At 55.9% G+C, this 26,707-nt stretch overlaps 8 protein-coding genes across 8 annotated transcripts; 5 read left to right on the top strand and 3 right to left on the bottom strand.

Annotated features, from left to right (window-relative positions):
- Positions 1–807: 807 nt before the first annotated feature.
- ESP1 (peptidase family C50-domain-containing protein) lies at positions 808–6,569 on the top strand (the record flags this gene model as incomplete). The annotated part of the gene is made up of 2 exons (XM_083197608.1): positions 808–3,368; positions 3,419–6,569. The coding sequence occupies 2 exons, from the start codon at positions 808–810 to the stop codon at positions 6,567–6,569; spliced, it is 5,712 nt and encodes a 1,903-aa protein (XP_083047076.1).
- Positions 6,570–9,231: 2,662 nt separating this feature from the next.
- On the top strand, positions 9,232–12,597 carry ACO1O0_008243 (transcription factor domain-containing protein; the record flags this gene model as incomplete). The annotated part of the gene is made up of 2 exons (XM_083197607.1): positions 9,232–10,334; positions 10,407–12,597. The coding sequence occupies 2 exons, from the start codon at positions 9,232–9,234 to the stop codon at positions 12,595–12,597; spliced, it is 3,294 nt and encodes a 1,097-aa protein (XP_083047075.1).
- A 463-nt stretch (positions 12,598–13,060) lies between these two features.
- On the bottom strand, positions 13,061–15,097 carry kri1 (KRI1-like family C-terminal-domain-containing protein; the record flags this gene model as incomplete). The annotated part of the gene is made up of 2 exons (XM_083197606.1): positions 13,061–14,883; positions 14,935–15,097. The coding sequence occupies 2 exons, from the start codon at positions 15,095–15,097 to the stop codon at positions 13,061–13,063; spliced, it is 1,986 nt and encodes a 661-aa protein (XP_083047074.1).
- A 621-nt stretch (positions 15,098–15,718) lies between these two features.
- VPS21 (Rab family GTPase VPS21) lies at positions 15,719–16,546 on the top strand (the record flags this gene model as incomplete). Its single annotated transcript, XM_083197605.1, has 3 exons — positions 15,719–15,796; positions 15,859–15,922; positions 15,981–16,546. The coding sequence occupies 3 exons, from the start codon at positions 15,719–15,721 to the stop codon at positions 16,544–16,546; spliced, it is 708 nt and encodes a 235-aa protein (XP_083047073.1).
- Positions 16,547–17,384: 838 nt separating this feature from the next.
- Positions 17,385–20,234, top strand: ACO1O0_008240 (uncharacterized protein; the record flags this gene model as incomplete). The annotated part of the gene is made up of 5 exons (XM_083197604.1): positions 17,385–17,425; positions 17,494–17,603; positions 17,656–18,005; positions 18,056–18,365; positions 18,424–20,234. The coding sequence occupies 5 exons, from the start codon at positions 17,385–17,387 to the stop codon at positions 20,232–20,234; spliced, it is 2,622 nt and encodes an 873-aa protein (XP_083047072.1).
- A 558-nt stretch (positions 20,235–20,792) lies between these two features.
- ACO1O0_008239 (EthD domain-containing protein) lies at positions 20,793–21,331 on the top strand (the record flags this gene model as incomplete). The annotated part of the gene is made up of 2 exons (XM_083197603.1): positions 20,793–20,954; positions 21,083–21,331. 2 exons carry the CDS (start codon positions 20,793–20,795, stop codon positions 21,329–21,331), a joined length of 411 nt encoding a protein of 136 aa, XP_083047071.1.
- Positions 21,332–21,649: 318 nt separating this feature from the next.
- Positions 21,650–24,926, bottom strand: PIK1 (1-phosphatidylinositol 4-kinase; the record flags this gene model as incomplete). The annotated part of the gene is made up of 5 exons (XM_083197602.1): positions 21,650–21,689; positions 21,748–21,952; positions 22,019–24,467; positions 24,557–24,743; positions 24,847–24,926. 5 exons carry the CDS (start codon positions 24,924–24,926, stop codon positions 21,650–21,652), a joined length of 2,961 nt encoding a protein of 986 aa, XP_083047070.1.
- A 1,016-nt stretch (positions 24,927–25,942) lies between these two features.
- Positions 25,943–26,437, bottom strand: ACO1O0_008237 (uncharacterized protein; the record flags this gene model as incomplete). Its single annotated transcript, XM_083197601.1, has 1 exon — positions 25,943–26,437. The coding sequence occupies one exon, from the start codon at positions 26,435–26,437 to the stop codon at positions 25,943–25,945; it is 495 nt and encodes a 164-aa protein (XP_083047069.1).
- Positions 26,438–26,707: the final 270 nt, after the last annotated feature.

Here is a 26,707-nt window from a genome sequence, read left to right as displayed (position 1 = left end):
TCACAACTGAAATTCAACATAGATGGGCCCTAGGTATTACCGTGCATCCTACCAGAAAGGCGGTCATAATACATGCATACACGCGACTGACGACAGCATTTTGATTTCGTGCCACGCAGGGCGTCTCTAGTCTTTTTGTTTCTTGGTTCTTACAAAGACCCCCGGAGGACTCTGCGACGGTATGCTTAAGAGCTCATGCACATATCCTACATGGCTTCATTACAAGCACAAGCCGACGCCGTCAAGGCGGCCGTCGCCTCACACTCGACCTGCACTCCCGCAACAGTCGTGACAGTAAAGAAGCTTCTCGTTCCTGAGACTTTGGAGCCGCCTTCATCTAACCCGAAACCTGCGACGAAAACGACAAAACAGCCCCCAAAGACGAGGACGAAAACAACAACTACTACTACTACGTCGAATGCAGCCGAGACGCTGAACACAAAGGAGCGGACATCGCTTGCGACACACATCATTAATGTTACAATCAAGTCACTTACAGAGGCCTCCAAGCCTCAACCACCGGTGACTCCCTCGAGCCGACAAACCCCGAGCAGCGATGCTCCTCGATCAGGGGCTCAGAGAGCTTTGCGCAGGTCGCTATCCACGCCCTTATCCCCGCTCCAGCCCCGAATTCTCAACCGAGTGGCAACTTCGCCCAGTGCTGTCACAAAAACTGCGAAGAATATCACGCCCTCCTCTCAATCGGCAAAATACCTGGCAACGGCCGAGTGTGCGCGCATCGCGCTCGCCTGCCTCCGGTCCGCCAGGGGGCCGATCAAGGCAGACCAGACCGACTTTCAGATTGAGATGGGTATGGCAACATTAGCGACGAAGCTCTTGGCAATAGGGCTTAACGAGCAAGCCCTCAAGGAGCTAAGGATACTGAAGCGTAGACTGGAGAAGGGATCTAGCTCGGAGGGAACAGGCAACGCAAACTCGGAATCAACAGACAACAAGAGCAATGCGACTTCGGGTATCAGCGAGCTATTCGATTACCATGGCATCACTTCTCCAAACAGTTTTGCAATGGTGGCTACCTGTCAGATACAATCTCTCAAGCTAGTTGCTGCCTCGAAGAAGCCGGCTCAGATTGAGGCCGTCATACCTTTCATGAGAGAGACCTATCATTACTCGCCGTGCAACATTCTTGCGAAGGTTGCAAAGGCTGGGGGCTCTCATGCCACCAAGTCAGCTCGCCAGATGGCCTCACTGTCTCAAACTCTCCTCTCCCTGGCTCCCAGCGTCTCTAGCAGCGAAGACCACGTGGCGATGGAACCACGACTGAGCCCATCCCCGGCTACTGCGTTTGAGCTTCAGAGCCTCGCTTTCAAGGCGCAGCTAGGATGGTGGAAGCTTGCCGGACATCAGGGGAAAATCGACGACGATATCCTATCTCCCTTTTCCCGATGCATTCGATGCTTCATCCGGCGCCAACCCCCAAGCGACCCCTCGACCTATTCCCTCATTGCAAAGGCTTTCAATGAAGTCAACACTCTCATTCAATCTCAGAAGCACCAGCCCGCGGAGTCCTTTACCTCCCCACTGGCCACCATCTACCAGTCCCTAGGATCAGCCGCTCAGACTGCCCGGCAGTACGATGAGGCTTTCCAGTGGTACAGCAATCTGAGGGGATTTATTGGGAAGGATGATGAGGCATCGGTTCGCGTTTGTTCCATCTCAGCCCGACTTCTCGCTGTTGCACTGAAGCGCCCTGTGCTTGGTGGCGCTGATGAGCAGCTTATGGAGGAGGTCATAAAGGGCCTGAACGCGTCACTCAGTGGGACTTCGACGGAGGTTAACGAATTACTTGAGAGCTTGTCGCTTGCACGACGCTCAGTTGCCGGATTGCTCATGAATAACTGGGGCGAAGAGTGCTCGATAACGCCTACTCTCAAGGCTCTCCTCAAGAAGTTCCTTCTTCGATATCCTCGCTTTGTTCTCCGATGGATGGGCAGCCCACCCGGCAAGGAGGCGTCAACAAGGCACATCTTGCAGTTTGACCAACGGCGCCAAGTTGTTATGCAGTCGATCAGTCAAGTCTTTGACGGAACGTTGACTATCGTCAAGTCCCAGATTAGCTCTGGCTCCCTGGAATGGCAGGCACTGGACGATGTCCTGCAAGACTGTACCATGCTTTTGAACAACATTCACGATCCGGCCCTTTCTACCTCGAAGAGTGAACAGCTAGGTGGATATTGCATCAAGATCTCGACGCTCTACTTCACCATATTCTCCCAGCTACGCAGGACAACGGATCACTCCAGAGCGGAAAAGAAGCAACTCCTCCAGGCCTTGACACGCTCGATAGATGTCGTCAAAGAGCGCTCGGCTGCGGAGAAGGAGAAGGCTCAACTTGCGACGAAACTCGAGCTTCTTGCTGAACTTTGCAAAAGTTCCGGGCGAGCTGAGGACGCCACAAAGACTCTTCGGTCAATCTGCACCAGCATGGTTGAAGATGGCGTGTTGTCCCAGGTTGTGACTGCACTGGCAACACAGCCTCCTCGCGCTGCATGGGCTGGGAATGAAAAATCCTCAACCCTCTCCCGCACCCTGCGTTCGATTGCGAAACTTGACGATTCGTGGAACGACTGGACCTTTTTTCTCCCTGAAGCTGAGCGTGCGGCTGTGTTGGAGCACCTACTTCAAGTTAGCACCGAGGAGACTTCTCACAACAAGCCTCTTGGGCTTCACGACCCCGGGATTGCTGCGCTGCTTCGCATTTATACGACCGATCGGTACCCTATTCGCCGTTTACGTGTTCTTCTAAAACTATTCTCACAACAACTTGGCCGTAGAGTGGGCTTGGATGACACCTACACACTTCTCGACCAAGCCCTTCGGCATCTCCAAAAGAAGGATTTGGCCGAGGATAGTTCCTTGACGCACTTCATTCCTCATCTCCGGGCATATCACTCCTCGGTCACGGCCCTCGGCAGGATGGAGGGTCCTTTCCCAACTTCCGCCATCCAGGAATCAATATCCACGTGGACGGGCATGATCGACGTGTGCTTCACAGAAGGAGATCTACATGCCAAGGTTGACGAACCTGAGGCGCTATTGGACCATCTCCTAGCCACTAACCAGCTTGCTGGCTTGAAAGGCGAGGCCCGGCTTCAGCTGTCGATCCTGGAGCTTTGTCTCAAGCTTGCCAAAATATATACTGGTCCGAGCAGCGACGACTTGGTCTCGCATCACTGCAGCTTGGCTACTCACTACATGAGTATTGGAATGTACACGGAGGCGTTCAAGACCTTGGAAGACGTGAGGGAGCTCATCCGAGAAACTGAGGAGGCCTCCCCAGCAACCATGGCAGATTACTATCTTTCGCAAGCCCGGTATTTGGCCGGCATTGAAGATACCAAGGAAGCGTAAGTCCGCTATTATCTTTTTACCTATTCAATGCTAATATCGGCCTCAGTATGGCTTGCTTAGCCAAAGCCAGCAGCATCAATGGGTCGTCGTCGGCCCGTTCCAAGGTCCAGGCAACGCTCGTACTGTCTCAGAGCTCGCTGGTGCAGTCCAGCATTCTTCTCCGAGCTGGGGATGTTGAAGGTGCTCTCCGTTCTGCCAGATCCAGCGTCAAGTGGCTTTCTCACGACTGGAATAAACTCGAGGGCCCTTCGATGCAAGTCAACACTCGTTCTGAGCCGACTATGGCTGAAAGTATCCTCGGCGATCGCCATCCCAAGCCCGTACCCGACACGGTCTTTGGTCCGCGTTTATGGAGCCTGGCCAGGCCATTATTTGACAGTCTGATGCATATTTCATCTCTATATGCTCACATTGGCATGTTTCAAGAAACGATGTACTATTGCGAGACAGCCACGAGAATTGCCGAAGGATCACAGTCTTCTCTTTTCAAGGCTGAATCCTCCATCTGGGCGGCATCTGTCTATTCCAAAGCGGGCCTCACCAACGAGGCAGTTGGAAAGCTCAGTGACGTGGCTAGCTACATGCCTCGGGAAGCGTGTGCTGCCCGGGTCAGGCTTGCACACCAGCTGGGAGAGATTTACCGCGAGTTGGAGGATGATGAAAAATCGACCGAGTACTTGCTCATGGCAGAGGAGACAACACGTGTCATAAGTCGCGGTGAGCTGGTGGACGAGGCCCAAAGCTCTGGGAAAGCATCCAGTGGGGTGGCTAAAGCCAAAGGGATAGTTGCGCCAAAGAGAACCGTAACGAGGTCAACCAGAGCCAAGACAACAACGACGACGGTAACACCGGCTCCTCGAACCCGGGCACGAGCCCCTGCCGCCAAGGCGAAGGTTTCCCGCCAGGTGAACTTGACCGCTGTACCAAAGGATGTTTACCAGGGGTCTCTCCTGGCCACAGTCCTCTTGTCCCGGGCAATGGGATCCGCGGAACAAAAGGATTGGCAGTCAGTGGCCTCATCCCTCGAGATGATCCAGGCGCTGCCCAAGCTTTCTGAATCTGTGCGCCTAGAGCAACTCCTTACCGCTTGCAAACATATCAACTTGAGTGCCGAGCAGATGATCAAAGACCCCGTCTTCTCCGTTATGCATGAGTCGACCATCTCGTTCCCTGCTGTTCTGGCGGACACCGACAACAGGGGACATGATCGACCCTCAATAACCAAGTTATCGCCCCGGAAGGGCCGTTCCGCTGCGACCGACCGCAGGGCCCCAAAGGAAAGGGGCGTGCCAGCATTCATAGGAGCGTTGAAGCAGGCCCAGGAAGTCTTGCTTGATGCACATGCGTCCGCACTGGCAAACGGCGACAATGCCGTGCTGTATCGGATTTCCACTCTCTTACAGAACACCGTTATCTGTCTCACAGCGGCGGCGTCGCCAAAACTGAAGGCGGCCATACGGTCCGACTCAACCACCGTCGCCGTAGAGTTGGCTCGAAACGCCATGTGGGAGAGGGAGCAGCTGGCGATACAATCGTCCAAGACGACCGATAGTTCTCCGCCGTTTTCGCAACCTACGTCGACCTTGGAGATCACCGAAAGGATGGCAAATCTTGGGTTAGCATCGGACATGGCTCGCTTCCAGGATGATTTCATCGAGCTGGTACCCAAGAACTGGAGTATCATCTCAATGTCTCTCAGCGAAAATCAGCAGGATCTTTGCCTCAGCAAGTTTCAGGCTGGGCACAGCCCTTTTATACTTCGACTACCCCTAGAGAGAGCTATCTCTCGCGACGCCGACTCCGAGGTGTTCAATTTCCAACACGGTCGAGAGGAGGTGCTCGATATCATCAAGAATGCGAACAGAACGAGCCACTCCGGGGGTAGTTTGACTACCAAGGCAAGCCGCAACGCTTGGTGGGCTGAGCGTGAGGCCCTGGACGACCGATTAAAAGAGCTCTTGGCAATCATGGAAAAGACGTGGCTGGGCGGATTTAAAGGGATCTTCTCCCAGCACGAACGACGACCGGATTTGCTGGCGCGCTTCCAAGAAAGCTTCCATCAAGTCCTCGAGCAGACTCTACCATCCCGAAGCAAAGGGCGAGGGAGGAAGGCGCCAAGGCCGCCGGCTATCACCCTCGACCCTCGGATCCTGGATCTTTTTATTGGGCTGGGAGATCCATCCCAGCCTGATTGCGACTTTGACGAGGCATTGGAAGATTTGCTCTACTTCGTCATTGACATTCTCCAATTTCATGGTGAGCGGAACGCGTACGACGAGATCGATTTTGACGCGATGCTGGTGAAGACGTACGACGCTCTTGTTGGCTACCACGATGCTGTCAACTCCGAGGGAGGGCGTGAAGCTGGTGCCCATACTGTCCTGGTTCTTGACAAGGCGCTCCATTGCTTTCCCTGGGAATCGATGCCATGCATGCAATCCCTCGCTGTGTCCCGTGTACCTTCACTGGCACACCTCCGGCGACTGATTACCGAGGCCAAGGCGCCATCCGCGGCCATGAGCAATAGATTTGATAGTTTGGACGATGATGTTCCAGGAGGTCATTACGTGTCAGCAAAGTCAGGCACGTACATACTCAATCCATCCTCGGACTTGAGGAACACGGAGTCCTACTTGCAGCCATCCTTTGCTTCACTAGGTTCATGGACTGGCCTGGTCAACCAGGCCCCCCAGGAGCACGAATTCGAAAAGGCACTATCTACTTCGGACATACTCTTATATTTTGGACACGGTGGCGGCGCGCAGTACATCCGAGGCAAGACAATTCGCCGCCTGGACAAGTGCAAGCCGGCGACCTTCTTGATGGGGTGCAGCTCGGCGTCCCTAACCGAGGCCGGGGAGTTTGAATGCTACGGCCCCGTCTGGAACTACATGACGGCCGGCTGCCCGGCCGTGGTGGGGACTCTCTGGGATGTGACGGACCGAGATATTGATCGCTTCGCGGGACGAGCCTTTGAAGAGTGGGGACTATTCCCACGGGGTGCGTTCAAGGAGGACACAAAGGGGAAGGGGAAGAAGATCGAGTCGGGTATCAGCGAGCTCGACGAGGCGGGCCAGGTGAACGGGTCGCTGGCTGAAGCTGTTGCGCGCGCGCGTGCAGCCTGTCGGTTCAAGTACCTCAACGCCGCTGCGGTGGTCATGTATGGGATTCCGGTGTACATTGAACAGGACAGGTGATTGTTGGGCATTGTCACAGAAGATGGCAGAGGGTTTGTTGCATAGCGCGGAGTTTAGGATAGAGGCCGTGTCTCGGCTGTTTATGTGGGTTTCATGATAGAACGATACCATTATGCATTTGCGTTGAATACAAGACGCTTATTCTATCGTGTCACCTCGACAAAAACCTGCTAGCGGAGGTTCAGCATTATCACACTTGGGACTACTATGTATGAGTGTTTGACTCCTTGTGGAAGGAGGTGTCTTGAACCGGATCTCTACCGGGGTTTATTGCCTCATCCACCTATACTACTGGTGCATCTAGAGTAGCATTGGTATGTAAGGGAGAGTGAACTTGACCATCTCCACAGGTGTGATGCATATGTTGCTACGGCTATCACGTCACGGGTCTCGAACGCCTTGCAGCAGCTTGCCTGTGATCCGTCACCCGTCACCCGGTCTGCGATGCAGCCATGCAATGCAACGCTGCTCCCTCCCATCACCCGGCCCCTACATAGTACTACATGCTCTCGCAGGATCACTCGGATCTTGCCTGTGAGCGGCTGCAAACGTGGAGCAGTTCCCCACCGGCAATCCATCATTCATGGGCCGACCAAGGAGTTCCTCTTGCGGCTCACGGCAAAGGACGGCAAAGGAGTTAAATGTCCGCGGGCTTTCATTGATGATGGTGATACGAGTACGTGTTCGTATATATATGATGGTGTCTAGTGATTAATGTCAATGATGACATTTTTGCTCCAGGTGGATGAAGGCAAAGAGTATCATGTTAAGCTAAGTATAATACTTGTACTACAAAGCTGTCCCTGTACTAGCACTAGCAGGCCTGTCGCCCTACAAGGCGGTCTGCAAAAGCCATCACTCGTACTCCGTACTTGAACAGACATCCGGATAATAAGTTGGGGTGGCCCCCCCCTTGTCAACCGCCCCGTGCGTGGAGACAGGACCAGGTGGCCAGGTGACCGCCTCACGTACGAATAATAAGGGCTGTGCTGTCCTTCAAGTTGAATCTCGGTGATAAGGAATCATGGTGCGATTTCGTTTCTTAACCACCGCACCCGTCACCCCAAGTCTGTGAGGCCCGACTCAATTTCCAACCTGATTATGATCGCAGAGGCGTGGCATTCTTTTTTTTTTTTTGGGGGGGGGGGGGGGGGGGGGGGGGGAAACACGGGTCTTGCTTCTGTTTCTAGAGGTGATTCGGCCTAAAGCCAAGGCTATATGTCAATGGATATGTCCATAGTAGTATCCGTACTATACTTGTAGCAGTCTGTTGCGCCGACACGAGCACCTCCAGGGATCCCGCCCTGTTCTTCGCCTCCCTCAGTCAAGCTGGCCTGATTATGAGATTCACACCATTGCAAAATGCAGTAGGATCCGAGAGAGCAATAAAAAACTGATGGTATTGCGAAATCGGGGCTGTCGGGCTGAGATTAGCATCAATGCTCAAAGCTGGGCTGCCGGGCTGATTAACGTTTCCCCACTCCTCATTTTTCCTACATTGGCGATCCATGGCATTATTTCCCGCCGGCCTCATCTCATTCCACATGGTCCAAGATAGTACTCATAGTACTCGTACGGATACGTCTGGGAGACATGTCGTGCTCAACCTACCACACATCATAAATAGTATAGCTTGCCAAGCTTCGCGGGCGAGACTTGCGTGGCCGAGAGTCACCGATGTCTCACGTCCACTACACCGGAGAACCAAGCTGCCAGGCGGCCACCGAATGAAGGCCGGGCGTGAGCCGCCGCTGGGGGGAGGAAAACTGGGTCGTTCCCCCACTGTTCCTGCCCTCTTGGCTGCTAAAGACGCATGCCCCACTCCTCTTCCTGTCACCCAGCCGGGATCCATGGATGAGCAATCATGGCATCCAAGCTTCGCAGGCTCGCAGTAGTGGGACTTGGAAGGGCGAAGGACATAGCACTTATTACCAAGGTTATGGGGGTGATAAACTGGAAGAATATGGAGTAGCAGCGCACACCTACGATGACCACTCGGCCGACTAGCCCATTTGGAAGACCCGTAGCTTCCAGACTGCCTCGGTTCCTTCCAGGTTCCACGGCGCACGCTCTCTTTGGTCTACAGGTGCTCTGGATAGTGCCTTCCAAGTCACGACAAAGCGATTGCATGCTGGGAGTATCCGGCGGCAGCGGGGGTTGGCAACTTGGCACCTGGGAGGTGCGACTGGGGAGGTAGGAGTGGTTAGGTAGGGTGCGAACCAACAGCAACTCCAGGAGCCAGGACCACTCTTTCTCCACACCCCGACGACCTCTCTCTACTCCGTACCTCCGACTCCACCACCACGTCGACTCGCCCAGAGTCGAGAGGCTCCGCCCTGGCTCTCTCTCATTATTCCCCTGTCGCCCATGTTCGTCCGCTCTTTTTCATCATCGCAATCTGTCGATGGTACCAGCCTCCGATTTCAGAACATTACGACCTGTGCGCGCCTCTTTTCGATATGTAGAAGTGTCGCGGGCTGCTGATCCTCACTCACAACCGCGTCGCGAGTCTCGGCACACCCCGGCCCCAGCCATTCGTTGTGCGGGGAGCACCCCAATCTAGATTGCCCGTCCATCGCGCACTCAAGTCGTCCCGCCGTAAACATACATCCTCCATTGACCACCACCACCACCACCAACCGGACTGTGCGGAGAGGCAGCCATGTACGGCGGCCAGCCTCCACCGCATCCTCACCAGCGCCAACATGCCCACCAGACATTCGACGCCCCCCGTGGCCTGCCTATCGACCCCAATACCCAGTCCGTCATGGACCCATCCGATTTCAGCCCCTTCTCCTATGGCTTCCAAGCCATCCACGATCCGAGCGCCATGATGCCTCTCCAGAACCAACCAAGCGCCGCTCCTCCCACGCCTTATACTTCCGACGGTAACTCTCACAGCCAGCACGTTGCCCCGGCACAGGCCCCTCCCGATTCGATGGGCGCGATGGCCACTCCAAGCGCGAGTTATGACACTGGGCAGGGGACAAGAACATCCAGTGTGGGCGCATCCGAAGATGCCTCCAAGGCTCAGCGCAAGTCGTCACTGGCCGCCGACACGCTCGATGACCCGGCCGCCGACGAATTCGAGCTGTCTGGTTGCAATCGCGCCGATGGCACGGACCTCGGTGGGAAGGCCAAGGACAACAACACAGCCGACGCGCCGCCGGCCTGGAGTGAGCTCAAGACAAAAGCGGGCAAGGAGCGCAAACGCCTCCCCTTGGCCTGCATCGCCTGTCGCCGCAAGAAGATTCGATGCTCTGGAGAGAAGCCTGCCTGCAAGCACTGTTTGCGCTCGCGGATACCTTGCGTCTACAAGGTCACTACGCGGAAGGCGGCGCCCCGGACTGATTACATGGCTATGCTCGACAAGCGCCTCAAGCGCATGGAGGAGCGCATTATCAAGGTCATCCCCAAATCAGACCAAGATCCGACCTCGAATATTACACGCGCCGTGGTCAAGCCCGCTATTCCTGGCATGCTTCCCGGCGCGAAATCTGGAGCGAAGAAACGTGGCGCCGAAGAGGCGTTCGGTCCAGGTTTGGAGGCTTGGGCGAATGCGCCTGCAAAGAACGGCCCGGATGGCGATGAAGGAGTACCGCTGCCTGGGGATGAGCCCTCCGATGAAAGCCACCTTTTGCATGAGGGCCGTGATTCTCTGCCCTCCAAAGACATTCAAGAGCATCTTGCTGAGGTGTATTTTGATAACGTCTATGGCCAGGCGTATCACCTTCTCCACAAACCAAGCTACATGCGTAAGCTAAAGTGAGTGAACCGCTGAGGCAACCAAACATCATATGTGATAAAAAAAAACTATAAACAGACTAACAAAGATAGAAACAACACGCTCCCGCCTGTCCTTATATTGTCAGTCTGTGCTGTGGCTGCACGGTTCTCGGCGAGCCCCAAACTGAGTTCTCCGGCAAGACAATTCTTGCGCGGCGAAGAATGGGCGGCTCCGGCACGAGATATCTGCACCAAGAGATACGAGTCACCCAATATTACGATCCTCACTTGTCTCCTTATCCTCGGCCTTCACGAGTTCGGGACATGTCAGGGTGGGCGAAGCTGGGCTCTGGGAGGGCAGGCTATTCGAATGGCATTTGCTCTCCAGCTGCATAAAGACCTGGATCATGACCCGATGAGCAGAAACAGCCAGGCCAAGTTGAGTTTCGTCGATCGGGAGATTCGCCGACGAATTATGTGGGCGTGTTTCATCATGGACCGTTTTAATTCCTCTGGCTCCCAACGACCCATGTTCATCAAGGAAGACATCGTCGACATCCCACTTCCCGTCAAGGAAAGACACTTCCAGCTTGATATGCCAGCTGTAACCGAGACCCTTAGTGGGACCGTACCACATGACAGCCAGACAGGACTGGATGCTGCCGGCGACGCGCGCGAGAACTTGGGGGTAGCAGCCTTAATGATCCGGGCCATCGCACTCTGGGGCCGGATCATGAGCTACGTAAACCAGGGTGGAAGGGACTCGGACCCGCAGCCGATATGGAACCTGAATTCAGAATTCACAAGGCTCTTAAGGGAAGCTGAAGAATTCCCAGGTGCTCTGCCAGAGCCCCTGCTATATTCGGCTGACAACCTAGCCCTCCACCAGAACCACCGCACTACGAACCAGTTCCTCCTCCTTCATATCATCACCCAACAGAACATCCTTTTCCTGTCCCGAGCCGCCCTCGGGCCCTTCACTGGCAGGCCCGGGGACTTTGCTACGGCGGCTAGATCCAAGGCGTTTGCAGCAGCAAATAAAATCTCTGCAATTCTAAAAGACGGCGAAACATCACGGGTCATGGTCTCGGCACCGTTTGCAGGTTATTGCGCCTTCTCGTCGACAATGATGCACATCCGTGGCATCGTATCCGGTGATGCATCCGCCAAAGCCACTGCCGAGGGGAATGCAACCACCAATATCAGATACCTACGGAAGATGATGAAATTCTGGGGCATGTTTCATTGGATGGAGGAGGATATCCGCTCTCACTACCGCCGCGCTCTAGACAGAAGTCGTTCAGGGATGTCGCCCGAAGATCCAGCCATGATATCTCCAATACTGCAATACGGCGATTGGTTCAACCGATACCCTCACGGAGTTTCTGATGCTGAATTCATGGATCCGGCGGGCGTGCAAAGGAAGAAGGACAGGGGGGCAGACGGCGTGCTTGAACAGAAGCCAGAGCTGCAATCTGTCGAGGAATTCTTCACGACTCTGTCATCGCCCAAGACAACCGAGCAGCAGAATGGTTCACAGCCACCCAAACCGAAACGGAAGCCCACCAAGAAGACGGAAGTCCCACAAGCAAAAGCAGCGAAGCAACAGCCGCCGCCGCCGCCTCTGGACATGGCGGCTGCCAACCAGCGCGCACCATCTATTCACGAGCAGCAGACAACACCCGACACCCGACAGCCTCAGCAGCGCCGGCCGTCTGCTCCGGTCGTGGGACAGACGAGCGGGCCGGCAACGTTCCATCCTCTCACTACATCACATGGCCAGGTGAACACCTATCATGCCATGTCGCCGATCAGCCCGGTCAATATGGACCACTTTCAGCATAATCAGCAGGGCCAACCGGGATTCTATCAAGCCGATATGATGCATATGGGCATGCCGCAGCAACAGAACACTATGATGCAGCCGCTCGATCACCAACTCTCGTTTGGTGGCTACTCGATGGACCACGGCAATATACCCAGCGGCCAGCACATGATGAACGGTGTGCAAGGATGGCAGGGTGTCGGACCAAATGGTCCTGGTGGACAACAGATACAGAGCCAAGGAGGCGGCAGCGGAATAAGCATAGGCCAGCACCACCCCCAGGCCCATGGGCAGGGACAGCCTCCACCTAACGGCATGAACGCAGAAGGGTGGTTTATGCCCTTTGACATGCCGCACTCCAATGTCGGGGCCAGCCTAGGCGTGGGTCCCACCAACCCAGACACGTTCAACGGCATGTTTGGTAGCAATGGGATGCCAGCCCAGAACCCTTTGGGCGGACTTCGGCACGCGCAGTGAGTTCGGGAGTGACAGACTCAGGCAATGAGGGGCAGCGGTTCATGGCAGCGGTGCATCGTAGGCACAGTTGAGGAGCAGGCGTTTTTTTTTGTTTTGCAAGGTCCCTAGGCCTTCTTCCTGTGGGCTACTTTTGACCATTAGGGGTTTACATTTCAGACGGATATACTTGTATAAATGAGGAGGGCCTTTGACCTCGTTACATTTGGGAAAGGCGACTTTGTTTGGATTTCTCCGCTTCACTTGATACCACTTCTTTTTGTCATATGGTTTGGGCAATGAGGGTCAACAACAAGCACCGTCACCAGTATGGGGTTGCTAGCCAACGCGAAATGATGCAGTGAAAGAAATGCTATATGTCTGAGATGAAACTAAAACCGTACTGTTTTTGTCTATATCCGCCCGCCCGTGAAACTCCGTATCAAATAAGAAGCGCCAGGTATCACAAACAAGGGATGATATCACCTCAGGAGGCCTCAACCTCCCCAGCCTTCTTCTTCCCCTTTGATCTCTTCCTCTTCTTACGCGAGCCGCCAACATCTCCGACAATGTTGCTCTCTCCCTGCTCCTGCGGTAGGATCCTGGCGCTGCTTGCACCTTCGGCCGCGTCGGGCTCCGCCTCGGCAAGCCTCTCAAAGCCGTACGTAGGTCCCTCACGCTCAAACTCCTTGCCGAACACATCGCGGCGCCACTGGCGCAGGCGCTTCTTCTTGCTCAAGTGGTGGGCGTCGCGCGCCTTCTTCTCCGGGTGGCGGAAGTGGGCGAGCTTCTTGAGGCCGGCGTACTCGTTGAGGTGGGCGTCCGAAGGCGCGAGCAGGATGTCGCGCGCCGTCATGCCGAAAGACTGGGGCTCGGTCTCGCGGTAGCGGAAGCCCGCTGACGAGGCGCCCGAGAGGAGGTCGTGGTGGGTGAGCTCGAGCTTAGAGTCGACGAGGGCCTCGAGCTTGGCGCGCTCCTGGCGGACCTTCTTCTGGGACTCGAGGCGCACGCGCTTGTGTTCGGACGTCTTGCGCTTCTTGGACGGGCGGGACTCGTCTTCGTCGTCTTCGTCTTGATCGGCCTTCTCGCCGTTGGCCTCATTGTCCTCTTGTTCGCTAAGGATAATTTGAGGCTTCTCCACACCTTCATCGAAATCAGAAACAATGTCCTTGATGTCGATATCATCGTCCCACTTGGGCTTCTTAAGACGCTTCTTCTTGTTGCCCTCCCCGTCGTCGTCCTCGTCATCGTCCGACTGGAGTTCCTCATTGTCGATGGCGTAGTAGTCGTCGCCAAACCGCTTGCTCATCTCCTCCTCCCACTTGCTATCGTCCCACGCGTCGTCAAGGAACTTAAGCCACTCCTCGTCCCTAAGCTCCTTTCCGGTAGCGCCAGCGGCCTGCTTCACCTTCTGCAGCTTCTCTTCAGCCTCCTCCAGCTTCAGTTTCCGCAACCTTGCCTTCTCCTCTTTCCTCTCACGCCTCTCTGCCTCTTTCTTTTCGCGCTCCAGCTCTCGCCGGCGCTTTCTGCCGCTCTTGTCCTCACGGCGGACGGATCGCGATGCCGCAAGATCTCGCGAATATGACTTGAGAACCTCGTTGCTCTTCTCGGGATCCTCGAAACGCATGTTGTAGGCCTGCTCGAAGGCCTCGGCCATGTCATCCTCGCTGTCGCCGTCGTCAGACTCGAAGGCCTCCCATCGCGATCCCTCCTCAGGGACCCATGCCCGGGAGGCCATGAAGTTGGACAGGAATGTCTCCGGGTCGCGGTCGGCAGTCTGGACATCCAGGTCCGGCTTCGTCTTGACGCTCTTTGCCCGCGCCGGGTGTAGGCCATTGCTATCGACCTTCTCGGGCTCCTTGCGCTTCACGACAAAGTCGTCGCTGTCCGCGTCAGAATCATCCCCGTCGCCGGAGGCATGCATCTGGGAAATAATCGTCTTTTGAAGCGCATCCTGCTCCTGAGCGTAGGTTGTCGGGGGTGCCACAGCCTCATCCTCGTCGTCCGATGCGCCAGCGTCGCCGCGCATGAGTTTCTCTCGGTGATAGTCCTGCAGGTATACCGGCTTCTCTTTCTTTTCCTTGAGCTTCGCATCCCCATTCTCCTCGCCACCCTGGTAAAAAGTCACTTTTTTGTCGTACACGCGGGGGTCCTTGCTTCGAATCGCTTGGAGGGTGGCGGAAATCTGGGCGTCGAGGTCCTCAGTAGCGAGAAAGCCTTCCTCGTCTTCGGTCTCGTCGGAAGAGGATGAGTCGTCGTCATCTTCGTTGTCGTTGCCGCCATTCTTCCCCTTGTTGTACTTTTCCTCCACTAGTAATTGTCAGATGATGAGGGTGAATAAGGAGACACCCATATACTTACGCCGTTGCCTCTCTTCTCGCTTCTTATTGTACTCAAAGCGCCGCGCGTATTCCTCGTTTACCTTGAAGGTAGAGTCCTGGACAGCCGCCCCTCCATCGTCCGAGTCGGAGTCGCTGTCGTTTAAAAGCGTGCGCTTAGGGGGTTTCGCTGTGCTGGTAGCCATGATTGGGACAGAGAGGTGGTCAATTTATCCCACCGCAGACTGTTGGCCAAATTTCCAGATAGTCGGCGTTTCAGGAACAAAAAAAAAAGATCGGTCAGAATAGTCTTGCAGCCGCCAAGACATGCACCCAAAGAAGTTCTCGAGGAGCCACAATTTTTCTGCCGCCCAGAAATTTTGGCGGGGAGCAGCCAGCGGTTCGGGTTCAACTTTACGCCGAAGCGAGTGGGCTCGCTCTCCCCTCGAACAGAGTCCAGCCTCTTACCGCTTGCCAAATGCGCCCCACCGCCGCGTTCGTCAGCTGCGCCACCCTCGGCAGCTACAGGCGTGGCTGGTGCCCATCGCTTCCTTGCTGACATCCGGCCGCCTGGGGATGGATCTTCGTCATCGGCGCTCGTCCCATTCCGCTTGGCCTCTCAACACCACATCAGCTGTCGCAAGGCACCAGCCGAAATACCCTCTAGCGTTCTTCATTGACAGCTCAGTCCCCCCGCCGACACCGACCACTTATCTACCTAACAACTCCTTCCATCTCGCTCCAGAGCTCCAGACTATCGACATCAGCAACCCACCAACCCATCTTTGAGCGATAGATCCGAGAGAACGTCTCATCGTCGATACAAGATGGCTGATTCTGCCAACACCCCCAAGCCGAGCAGCAGCGTCAAGCTGGTGCTCCTCGGCGAAGCTGCTGTGGGCAAGGTATGAAAGCACCCATCCGCTTTGCTCTCAATATGCCACGCCGGTCTCTAACAAGCTACTAGTCTTCTCTTGTCCTGCGCTTCGTCAACAACGACTTCCAAGAGAATAAGGAGCCTACTATTGGAGGTACGCTTGTGCTCCCCTAGATTTTCGGGGGTCGCTCTTAACTAACATCATTTTGCAGCTGCTTTCCTGACACAAAAGTGCAACCTGCCCTCGCGCACGATCAAGTTCGAGATCTGGGATACCGCCGGCCAGGAGCGCTTTGCCTCCCTCGCTCCCATGTACTACCGCAACGCCCAAGCTGCCCTCGTCGTCTACGACCTTACCAAGCCAACCTCTCTCATCAAGGCCAAGCACTGGGTCGCCGAGCTGCAACGGCAGGCCTCTCCCGGAATCGTCATCGCCCTGGTCGGAAACAAGCTGGATCTCACGAGTGACTCGCCCCCAGCAGAGGACGGCGAGGACGGTGCCGACGGTGAGGGTGAGGGCGATGCGCGCAAGGTATCTACAGAGGAGGCCAAGGCCTACGCCGAGGAGGAGAGCTTGCTGTTCTTCGAGACCAGCGCCAAGAGCGGGCACAACGTGTCCGAGGTATTCACCGCCATCGCCAACGCTATCCCCGAGACATCTCTAAAGAGTGCCCGTGGGCCTGGTGCCTCGAGCGCTACGAGCCGGACGGGCGAGGAGCAGCGGGTGAATCTGGGCGGCCCTAGGGAGGCCGGGGCGAAGGATGGATGTGCTTGCTAGACAGGTCCGAGACAAGACGCTGTTCCGTTTGGGTCATGGAGAAGCCGCTGCCCTTAGTTTTAGGGTGAGCCTTTGGAAGTGTTTGCCGGGTTCTCTGTAGAGAAATGGTGCAACCAGGAGTCTGTTTTGGTTTGGGAGTGGCTTGTTCTATTTCTGCCCGTCGCCTTTATTCCATGAAACACTTCATAGTAGTATGTATCATTCAAGCACGATATACCAAAACCAGTTGTTTTAGCCAGATCTAGACGAATTCGTAGTGTCTTACTGTGACACTTTATATCAACTCCCCATTACGTACTACCTAGACCACTCAATGGTGGCTCCACAACTACCTCCACGAACCCCGATGAAAACGTGTTGTGGTGATGGGAAACATGTGTAATACCTGCTCTCCAAAACATTTAACCGTTCTCATCTAGCGGGAACAATAGGCTTCTATGGCGGGCTTCAAAGAGAGTGGCGAGGGAACTGGAAGTGAGTTGATGCTGGTGCTGAGTCAGGAGTGGTCGCGTGGTTACAACTGGCGCTGGGCTGGCTTGGGATAGGGCCCACTTTTATTCTCCAGCGCGTCAAACTTCCATAGTGCTCCAAAGTGCAAACTCCTCTCCCTCAGTCACTATCACCAAGGGCTCACCTACCAGACCTCTCACCTGCCCGGCATAATATACCCTTCTTCGCTGGACCGGATGCCATCAGCACATGCGACGTGACGCGATTGACTGCGAGACTCGTTGAGGGCCCTCGTTACCTTGCGGTCGCGCGACCACTCAGCGCAAGCCTCCGCGATACGACCCTCTCTATGCGGTGGCTTTGGCAGACCTAGTGCTGTGTCGACGGCATGGCTTCGTCCATCTCGGAAGCTCAGGCTGAGCTCATCAGGTGCGCAGACCATCTCCCCGATATCTCCTCCATCGCCTGTGCCCAGTTACTGACTGGCGTTGCTCTAGCTCCCTGACGCCCGACGATATCCCCATCAAGCTGAGGTGCGCCATCTGCAGTAAACTGGCCGTGAACGCATTCCGGCTACCCTGCTGCGAGCAAGCAATATGCGAGACATGTGAGTCCGGACCTATCACCAGTCTCTACTCTCTTCCTGACATTCTCGGCAGGTCAATCAAACCTCCCTTCGTCATGCCCCGTCTGCGAGCATTCTCCACTCTCGGCTGAGGATTGCAGCCCCAACAAATCCCTCCGGACGACGATCAGGGTTTTCCTACGCACCGCCGAGAAGAAAAGGGAGGCCCTCCGCGCCAAGGAGGCCAAAGAAGCTACGCCCGTAACCCCGGTCGAGACAGCTCAACCTCAGCCTCAGCCTCAGCCTCAGCCTCAGCCTCAGGAAGCTGCCTCTGAGCCCGCTGCTCCGGAGGTGCGCGCTGATGATGGTGTCAACGGGAACGGAGATGCCAACCCCGAAAGTGGCGCATCCGAGTCACAGGCAGAGCCTCCCGCTAATGATCAGGTAAGACCCCAGTCATCAGCTTTGATGGGTAAGATGCTAAAGTTTGACAGGTTGAGGCGACCACAGAATCTGTGGCCGCAGGGCCAGAGAACCCCGCCGACGACTCAGTCGAGAAGGCCGACGGAGAACATCAACAAGAGCAGATCGGCGAGTCGACCGAACCGGCCGAAAACCAAGGCGGCGACGATGATGACGAAAATGCAGACGAGGACCAACAGAATTTTGGGGCCGATGGAATGAACGGGGGATTCCAAAACATGAACTTCCAGGGCTCTGATGAATACAACCAGATGCAGATGATGATGGCCATGCAGAACGGCATGGGGGCCAACAACTCCTTTGGAGGCTTCCCCATGATGGGTATGTGGCACAACCCTGGCGACGATATATCCCGGCAACGAGGCTAATGAGTATCTAGGTATGCCAGGAATGGGCATGGACCCCATGATGATGCAGAACATGTACGGTGGCTTTCAAGGCATGGGCATGAACAGCATGGGCGGCTTCGGAGGCGGATTTGGCCAAGGCGCCAATAACAATTGGAATGGATCGCAATCGTGGAATTTCGACCAGAGTAATTTCAATCAAAATGGTCCCATGGGAGCTGGTGATTTTGGGAACTTTAACTCGGGATTCCAGACAGGCTACAATCAAGGCAATTATGGTCATCAGTTCAATGACTACCGCCGCGGATTCGGACGTGGTCGAGGACGAGGCCGTGGCTTTTACAGCGGCGGAGGATACGGTTATGGTCGAGGTGGCTACCAGAACGCAGGCAATGCCAACTACCAGGACCACCAGGCCATTTCCCAGCACGGACAAGGCGGAGAAAGCCAGGGACAGACGGACGAGAACGGACAGGGCGATCCTCAGGGTGGGGGAGAGCAGAACCCAGATGCTACAGGCCAGGAGTCTAGCCCAGCAGGGCCTCGTGAAGGACATGACGCAGCACAGAACCCGCCCAGCGGCCCCGATGGCCAAGGACCAGGTGTGATTCGCTCCGTCTTGTCGGCCCCCGATGTGCCCATCAACGCGCCCACAGGACCCAAGGCTATGCGCCAGGGCCTACCGAACACCAGCCTTCACCATTTAAGAGCCAGAGGCTACCAGGTGGGCCACCAGCCACCAGCCCCAGCCAAACTACAGACACCGAACCCAGACAGCCCGCATCCTGGATCAGGGCACGGCTCCCCGGATCGGGATAGAGAAAGGCATGACAGCCAGGCCCGCGAACACAGCAAAGAGCGACACGACGGTGGAAAATCCGAGAGACGCGGTGACGGTAATGATGATGATGATGCTCAAACTGCTCGTGGGAGGGAGTGTTCCCGTTCCGTATCCCGAACTGCGAGTGGGAGCCGCAGCCGAAGCCGTGGCCATAGGAGCTCACACCGGCGCCGGCGCCACCACTCACCCTCTGCGGATGATGACGGATATGATGAAGATGGCTACCGCCGCAAGAGACATAGACGGCGAAAGCACGATGACGAGGAGGATTATTCCCGTTCCAAAGATGATAAGTACACGGAGCGATTACGGTCGGCTTCGCCCGACGATGGTAAGCGATCGGACCACCGGAGCAGCCGCAAGGATAGGGACTACGAAAGACGCCGGGACCGCGACCGGGACCGGGACAGATACCGGGAGGATGACCGTAAAAAGTCGGGCCATCGCTCGCACCGCGACCGAGACCGCGACTATGAGTCGTCGCGACGTCGTGACAGAGACAGAGGCCGGGAACGGGATAGGAAAGATCGCAAAGACCGAGACCGTCGTGAAAGGGATGGCGACAGGGACAGCCGGGACCACAAGCAGACCAGCAACGGCACCAGCAGAAGAGGCTCCGTGGACGGTGGCGCATCGACACCCGTAGACAAGGAGTTCAAGCCCCCAACCGGGCCTCGCGGTTTGGACGGCCCAGGACCCGGATCACGAAGCCAACATGACCGCCGCGGCTCCCAGACTTCTTCCGTCACAGCCAATGGGCCGCCAGCGAAGGACATCCATACACTAGAGCGAGAGGCCCGCGACCGGGAGCGGCTAGTCAAGGAGGCGCAGCGGCGGGCAGTCATGAGGGGGTCGAAGCGCGGCCGGGACGATGGCGAGGGGGGAGATGACAGCGGGCGGAAGAGTCGTAAGTCGAGTCGGCGCAGCGAGGCAGTGGACAGAGATGACGAGGAGCGGATGCGAAGATTGGAGGCGGAGCGCGAGGGCGGCCGCTGGGGTTAATTCCGCTAGGGCATTGACGGATCTTTCAAGACTCTACAAATGGCAAATTAAATTCCCATGAGCGTTTTCAACTAACGGATATGGTTCACCTGTACAATGACTTTGGCAAAGGGCACTGGGGGGGGCGGTTGTGTACGGATTCAAAACTGGGGGGCAGTGCGTGCTTTATCCGTGCCGTATAAGTACTTCGATGTAGCTGGCAATAAAGACTTCGACTTGAACCTTGGCAACTGTTACTCGCAGTATCTACTAGACTACAACATAGTGGTGAGTATTCTTTCAAGAGTTGCCCCCAAGCTCCCTTGCCCCATCCTCGACATTGTCGAATGAGGGGCCGCGGAAAGGCGCCCTTCATCGGTTGCGGTTTTCCGAACCAGCTATTCTCACAAACTCGAACCCTGGGAAGATGTCCCAGTCTCGGACTATAAGAAGAGAGCGGTTATACATTGGACACTCTGCTTGGATAGGAGGAGAAAATACAAAAGGCGATACCATAATTAACTATAGGCCACACCCACTTACACCCTACCCACTCCTCTTACAAGTCACATCACCACCATGGCCGGCAGCAACCAGAAAGAAGAGACTCTATGCAGCATTTCCTTCCTCAAAAAACGGCCAGACATCTCCCACGAGCAATTTTACCACCACTGGCAGCACGTCCACGGGCCCCTCGTCAAGCCCTGGATGGAGAAGCACGGCTTCCTCTCCTACACGCAGGTCCGTCTACCCTACCTACCCTATACCTCCGCACCACTTGCATTACCTAGCTAGGTACCTTGCCTACTTACCACCTTGTGCACAATAAAACACATAAAATGTACACAGGAGCTGAGATAGAGAGACAGGTACACTCCACGCCTTTTCTGAATAGCAACGCTGCGCCTGTCGGCCCAGAGATCGCCTCCGGGAATATGCTCCACGATTACGACGGGGCGGCCGTCATCGAGGTGCACAGCTTTGAACAGTTCTCTGCGGCGTTCCAGGACGACTACTACAAGAATGTCATCGCCGAGGATGAGAAGAAGTTCCTCGACAAGACGGCCGGTGTGATGCGGACAAAAGGCGAGGCTAAGAAGATTGTGCGGGTGCTCTGAGCGATGGTTTGGGGCCGTGTTTATACTCCAAGGGCCGTACACAACAAGACATGCAATGCAGGTCCATCCGTTTCGTGATTCTCTGATACTCTATTGCGTCCAACGATGGGACTATCCCCCTTTTAAACAAGCGACGACGTACTATGTAAATTGAGTCGTTGGGGCACGGCAGCACATTGGCTTACCACACCGTCTATCATCCTCAAACGCCCTTGGATTCTCCCCACGCAAAACATTGTATGTGAATGCCCAAGATATTCTACTGGATCCCTTTAATTCCGTCGCTCATCATCTAGCAATGAGTGGCCGCTTAACGGCCTAATAGATCCCCTGTGTTCGGTACTGGAAGGTATCATAGCTGTGGTCGAGTTAGCCCATCTCTGTCTGCAGGGCGGATGGATATCAAGGGGACGTACAGTCGGGTGTAATAACTGCCAAAGGACTTGCCAATCAGGTCTGTCTCTACAAACTGCTCTGCCTCGTCTGCGCTGAGATGCAGCTGGAAGCGCTGGCGCAGCGTGTTGGTGGCGTGGGCCACACCGACTGAGAAGCAGGGCATCTTTGAGTCCCGTCCCATCATGGCGACTAGGTCAATGATGTTGTCTGCCGAGCGACGCAGGGCTGCGGGGGAAAAAAAAAAATTAGCTATTGCTTTTGCCTCAAAATTCAAGCACGAAGAAAAATTACCTTGGAAAGCCTGCTTGCACAGCTTCTTGTAATCCTCATAATCTGGGGACCCCAGGCCACCAAGCACATCCACGTACTCATGCGTGAGCTTGAACGGCGCGGCCTCGAAACCCACCGACCCAGGAGAATTGGACAGCATGAAGCCAAAATCAATGTGAACGATGTGACCTTCGCTGTCAATCAGAACATTGCCGTTGTGGCGGTCCTTGAGCTGGAGGATGTAGGAGATGATGCTGTACGCCGCTAGAGACCGCTTGAACGCGTCCACTCCCGCCTTGTAAGGTTCGCTATCTGGCTGGCCAAAAGCCTTTAGAAAGTGATCTTTCAGCGTCGCGATCCGATGCCGAGGGTTCTCGCCGGACTCCACAGACGCCAGGGTAAGACTTCGCTTTAGTGAGTGCAGAGATACTCCGTTGGTGATGGTCTCGATGAGGCCCGACGACTCTCCCGTTACCAGAATGCGCATCAGTTTGACCCACACGTTGACCTCGGCGTCCACCCAGATCTTGTGGCAGACGTGGATGAGCTGGCAGGCAAAAGCTTCTTGCCGCAGATCAGACCCCGTCTTCACAATCACGCTGACGAGATCCCAGTTCTTCATCCAGCCATAGGGAGAAGACTTGCGGATGCGCTCCTTCTTGGCCTCCCAGGCCTCGCCAAAGACAGCCGCACTAGGGTCGTCACGATCGCCACGACGCTGGACACCACCTGTCTTGAAGTCGTTTTCCATTCGTTCCCTTCCCGCGCTTGCGTTGATGGTTGTGTCTAGTGTCTTGTCGATCGGGGCGTCGTCCTCTAGGTCCGGATTATCCGCGGGAGGAGATGCCACAGTTGTCTTGGCTATGATGGTGTCAAAGGTTGGGCCTTGGTCATCCGTGTCGAAACTCTGCTCCTCAAGACTCTGCATGCTTGCAATGATCTTGGACCGAATCGCCGCCACCTCTTGCTTAGGGCGCTTGCCGCTAGTAGCATCGAGTTGCGCTAGCATCTGGGATGCTGTTCGCATATGAGTAGCAAGTGCTGAGAAGTCTGGCTGATCGGCCGCAACAGTTCGCGGTAGCGTGAGTGTCATCTTCCTCGCGCCGGGACTACTCGACCTCGAGTTGGATTGCCCGGACGTTCGCGGCGTTGCTGCGTCCAGTGTGGTGGACGAGGTCGTAGCACCGCTCGACAAGCGCTGGGCACTGTGGCTCTGCATCGACTTTGAGTGATACTTTTGGGGGGGCTCGTCTTCAAAGGGCCTGAGCATCGGGGAGCTTCCCAGGTCGCCAGATACGGGCTCGAACACGCTGTCAATCACAGGCTCAGGTGGAGGCGCAGACTGCGTTGTTTTCGGAGAGTCGGATGATAGATCAAAGAGATGTCTTGGGGTACCTCCTTCGCTGATCAGGGTACCTAGAAGCCGCTGGTTGTCTGGGGTCTCCGGGTCAAAGGTGAAGTCATCCCTGAGCACCTCAACCATCATCAGGTATGGAACCTTCTCGGCACTGTTCAGAACTGTCGACTCGGCAGGATTTAGGCGCACAATCCTGTGGTGGCAGCTCTTCCCAGGGGATCCATCTATAAGAGTCGGGGGGCAGATGACAGGAATGTCTACCTCGGCAGGCAGATCTTGTGAGATGAGTGCGAGTTCTGCGCGGAGGGCGCTCATTCGGGCTGGCTTGGGAACGATGACGAGGCGATTCGAGATTCCTTCCAGCGCTGCGAGGAACTGCGTCTCTGAGCGGAAATAGTGTTGCCTCAGCATGCCAACTTTCTGCGACGTCGTCAGGTCGCTTGGGTTTATAATACCCTTGACATGGTGAGAATGTCTCCTTCGGATACTGTCATTTGGGCGCTGAGCGACGCCAGCGGAGGCAGGAGTCGTTGGCCTCGTGGTGACCTTGGGTGATGGCAACGGCAGTGACGCAGAGCTGATCCGCGCCTCCAGAGACTGCATCTCCAGAGCCGACGGTCTCTTCGACTCGGCGTGAGTGGCCCTTGACCTGGAACTGGAAGATGTCGACAGGGGTGACGAAACGTTCCCCCGCGATCTCGGACGACCCTCCGTGGATCCGTTACCATCCGGACCACCCGGGCTTCTCCCCTCTTTGGGGCGCTTCAACTTGGAGCTCGTGGTCGTAACCGTTTGCGCCCTTTGGGGTTTCGGATGATCCTTCTCCTTGGTGTCAATGGCAGGTTCAGTGTCAGCCTTTGGTTTGCGCGCTTGAGCCACGGCGAGGGGACCAGCCCACTGCGGTATCATCGGCAGGGCGACGCTCGCAAGAACGAAGCTCGAGAGGACGGTCACGGGGAGGACATTTTCCTTGATCCTTTCGTGGCGCCCCGTGTCGGCCAAGCCAAAGACTATGTGCTGGACCTTGTTGTACACACGGCGACAGGTTTGGAAGGCGCTGGTCTGCGGGTTGGACGAGAGATCGTGGAGGTAGGTCTGGAAGAGCCAGAAAGTCTACAAACAGGATAAAAAGAGACCCCGAGTTAGCATGTATTATTGGATATCGTTCATCAACTTCATCAACAAGAAAAGAGGACACGCACCAGTAGCGCAGCCGTGACGGACTCCTCGCATAGGTCCAGCAAGAATTCCTCCAGGGCCATTGACTCGTTGTCGACGCTGATTATGAGGTGGCATAGCTGCGGCAGGAAGAACTCAATGTCCTCGTAGGGAAACTGCCGCAGCTTATTGCAGAGCACATAGTGGATGCCCACATGGTCGGCATAGCGCCTACGAAGAAAAGGGGCGTTTAGCAAGGCGGGGAGGCAAGAAGTGTGGGCGCATGACGAAGCCGACTGGCGAGACGGAGTGCGCGCGGAGGGGGTGGACTCACGAGAGATAGGAGACCGGGAGGAAGGGGTTCGAATTGAAGACATCGGATTCGAGGAATCTTTGAAGCAGGTCCCACGACATTGGGGTTACGCGGAAGAGAAGTCGACGGGGAGCGGCGGCGGAGGAGGACTGGACAGGCGGCGACGGTGCGTCATCTAGGAGCTCGGACAGGACGGAAATGCAGGCGACGGGCGGCTTCGCATGCTGGTGAAGGTATTTCGGAGAGGGTATTCGGCTTTGCCTACCAGCGGCAGAGGAGTGCAGAGGATGGTGAGGAGTTGGCGGACGGGCAACTGAAGTTCCCCCCCGAAGACTTGCTGTATTTGGATGGGTGTGGTTGAAGGTGAGGTGGCCAGTCCCGGACTGTCCTCCACTGCCGTAACTACAGGCAACTCGGCCTGTCCGTGAACCCCACTGGAACCGCCCACCAGCGCTACATTCACAGTACTCGTAGGTACCTACCTTGGGCACCTCCCAACGACTTCCATGCCACGACGCCACTAACTAGAGGTACCTAGGTATTATTACGGGTTGGCTGGAACCACCGCCCACTGGACACTGGGAGCTGGAGGACCATCAGTGGGCTCCACCACTAGTCGCCCACCACCGCGCAACGTGGTTTGCAGGATTGGTTGGTCAATGGCTGGTCAGGTGCCGACATAGGACGCACTTCGTGCAGCTTTGCCGACCACAACCCGTGTCTGCTGCTCAGCAAAGTAGATGCAGCAACGTTTCAATGACCATCACATTTTTTTTCACCCCAAAATTAAGGGCTTGGTAATGCTTTTTTGTTTATACGTACGATGATACTTTTAATCATCTTGGGTAAATGTTCTGTCGTTGCCTCACGGGGCAATGGTGAGTAAGATGGGTCCATGGCTGTCGAAAAGCCATGCCCATCTCCTGGTACGCCGCCATCAGAGTCACGGGCCAAGCCCAAACTCAACCTGCTAGCTCCTGTACGGGATAAAACCAGCGCTCGGGGAGTGCCGACTAATCCCTCGAACGCCGTAAAGCCTTTCATATCCTTCATAATGCATAAAATAGAACGCAGTGCTAAACCAAAATCAAACCGGCCCCGATCAGCAGGGCCCTCCTTAGACAGCCTTCTTTTTCCTCCCGCCTCTCCCCTTCTTCTTGGGTTCGAAAGATTCCTCCTCACTCTCACTCTCTGCCTTGGCCTTGCTTCTGCTTCCCTCCTTCTCGGCCTCCACCTTGCCAACAATGTCCCTGAGGAAGTCCCACTGGTCGTCCGTCTCAACAACTTGCTTGAGCATCGATGCCGTCACTCTCTTGGATCCCTTGTCTTTGGCCACCACAGCGCTTTTAGTCACGAGCTGAATCATAAACATCTCGAGTGCCTTGCCGACTGCAATGGGAGTCTGTTGCGCAACCTTGCCGACCTCCTCATCGGCTTGCATGATACGCTTAATCCGTGCTGTGGGAAATTTAGTCCGGACAGGGGACGGTTCGATGACGTGGGTTGCGGTCGGGGCCGGGGCCGGGGCTGACGGCGGAGATGGAGCCTCTTCAGCCATTTGTGCTGAAGCCGCGGCGGCGGCGGCGGCGGCGGCGGCTCTTCGTGTGGGCATCGTGACTGCCTGATGTTGTGTGGTCGGGAGCTGGGCGTTCGGATCGTGCAACGTGTAGACACCGCCGGGAATTCCGGGTGCAGGTTGATACTGCGCTCTGTCCGGGAACGCGTAGCGTTGACCGTGCGTTGACGAAGAGTAGTTTGGGTGATGGTCCTGCGGCTGATATGCGGATTGGGGTGGGAGGTGGTGGGAGATTGGGTATTGGGGCTGCCCAGGGAAGGGCGGAGCGGTGTGCGGGGGAACGTAAGGAGGGAATTCGGATTTCAC

This window comes from Amphichorda felina, assembly GCF_050947745.1.
Source record: "Amphichorda felina strain 45539 chromosome Unknown scaffold_8, whole genome shotgun sequence".
Lineage (NCBI taxonomy): Eukaryota > Fungi > Ascomycota > Sordariomycetes > Hypocreales > Bionectriaceae > Amphichorda > Amphichorda felina.
This window is presented reverse-complemented; position numbering and strand designations above follow the sequence as displayed.